Below are 1,802 nucleotides of genomic sequence, written 5' to 3'. Positions count from 1 at the left end.
GCTTCCTGCCCTGGCCCGTGTGGCACACTCAGAGAGGGGTCCCCTCTGCTCGGCCCCTCCGGGACCTGGGCGGGCGTGGTGCCCAGGTGACTGCAGCACCCAGCACCCTCGTCACCTCTGCAGACGCCTGGGGCGCGAACACATGGCTGCCCCAGGGGACCGCCCTGCTCTCAGCAGGTCGCGGGGTCCCAGCACCGAGCCTCCCCGGCACCAAGAAGCAGGAAAGCCGTTTTCTGGACATTTAGTGAACAGCTTGTTCCTGCTCTTTTCCTTGAGATAGTTTTTCCACTTTAAATATTCATTCTGTTGTGGTTTTATTGGACGATTACAGCTCTTCTGTGAGCTGCTTCTACTGCCCCATGGACGGACATGGTGGGCCTCTGACGGCTGGGGTGTGGGAGGTTTTCCTTATCCGGCCTCGCTCCCTAACCTCCCACAGCTGTGGTCCTGTTCTCCCGAAGGAGGGTTTCCTGTACGCCTTCCCCCTTTCAGACAAAGTAGAGCCTGGTGCTTAGGGAGCGGTACCGGGCCCATCTGTCCTTGCGGAGGAAAACTGCTGGTCTCCTCAGGGCAGAGCCTTAGGAGGAAGTGGGTCGGTGCCGGCGGTGCTGGCCGGTGGAGCCCACAGAGGCGGACAGAACCTGAGACGGATGCGTACGCTTCAGTGACCTGGGCCCACTTCCTGGGACTGTGCCCAGGGGTCAAGTTTATCATCCACTTTGGAGCGTAGGAAACTAAAATCCCTTCAAACAGTAGAAATAACCCTGACCGCCAGGGCACAGGGATTCTGTTAAAATCCCTTCAGACAGACATTATGTTTCCTGTCACCCCGTCTGGGCACTTAGCCGGGAACCGAGTTTGATGCGTTGGGATTATTTAAAGCAGACCTGGCCGCGGCAGGCCGGAGTGGGGCGGGCGGGCACTGGCCCTCCTCCTAGAAGGGCAGAGGGTACATTGGTTCAGCTTTGGGGGCCATGGGCTCAGCGACTCCGCTCTGCTGGAGCAGGACAACAGCACGGACAGCAGGGAGCGGGTGGGCGTGGCTGTGTCCCAATAAAGCTTTATTGACAAGCAGGCCTGGGGTTGCATTCGGGCCCCGGGTTGGAGGGCCAACCTTTTCTCTATTGAGAGCCCTGGGAAGCTCTACTTAACTTCTCAGCCTCAGTGTTGTCATCAAAATGGAGCCGACCCAGCCCAACTCACAAGGTTCTTGCAAAGATCAGATTGGAAATTTAAATGAACGTGCTCCATACGCTGGTTACCATGACAACTGGAGGGCGAACAGATAAATGATTATGATTTGTAAGTGAAGGGGGAAGCAAAAGGGGCTTTTTTCAAATTAAAACCTCTAATGGGATGAAAATACAATGTAGCACAATCAATATTGATGTGTTCATTTAACAAACACCATTGAGCGTGCGTGTCCAGGCCTCCGGGTCCCTCAGGCCTGGGACAGCCGTGAGGGGGGCGGTCCTCTGCGGGCGGCCTGCAGGATCGCAGCTCCGAGGAGAGCCCAGGCAGGTGCAGGCACCCTCACTAGTTGCCTCACGCTCCGTCCTGTGGAAAGCCCCGTGGACGGTCCCTCGGAGGGCCCACGCTGAGCCTGTCCCTGTCACCTCCTCACTCAGATGTCGCACCAGCCTTCACTCAGCTTCCGGCCGACACCACGGTCACAGATGGGATGACGGCCACGCTGAGGTGCGAGGTGTCCGGGGCGCCCAGACCCGCCATCACCTGGAGGAGAGGTAGGCAGCAGCCCTGGCACAGTGGCCGGGCCAGCGCAGCGCTGAGCCTCGGCGATT

The 1,802-nt window shown here is 58.5% G+C and overlaps 1 protein-coding gene across 1 annotated transcript in view; it reads left to right on the top strand.

Annotated features, from left to right (window-relative positions):
• The window catches only part of SDK1 (sidekick cell adhesion molecule 1), a 455,450-nt gene that overhangs the window by 233,623 nt on the left and 220,025 nt on the right, over positions 1–1,802 (top strand). Inside the window, exons 11-12 of the mRNA XM_015565152.1 lie at positions 33–177; positions 1,629–1,745. Coding sequence (XP_015420638.1) covers positions 33–177; positions 1,629–1,745 — 262 coding nt within the window. The remainder of the gene's footprint in view (positions 1–32; positions 178–1,628; positions 1,746–1,802) is intronic.

This window comes from Myotis davidii, unplaced genomic scaffold (genome assembly GCF_000327345.1).
Source record: "Myotis davidii unplaced genomic scaffold, ASM32734v1 scaffold399, whole genome shotgun sequence".
NCBI lineage: Eukaryota > Metazoa > Chordata > Mammalia > Chiroptera > Vespertilionidae > Myotis > Myotis davidii.
This window is presented reverse-complemented; position numbering and strand designations above follow the sequence as displayed.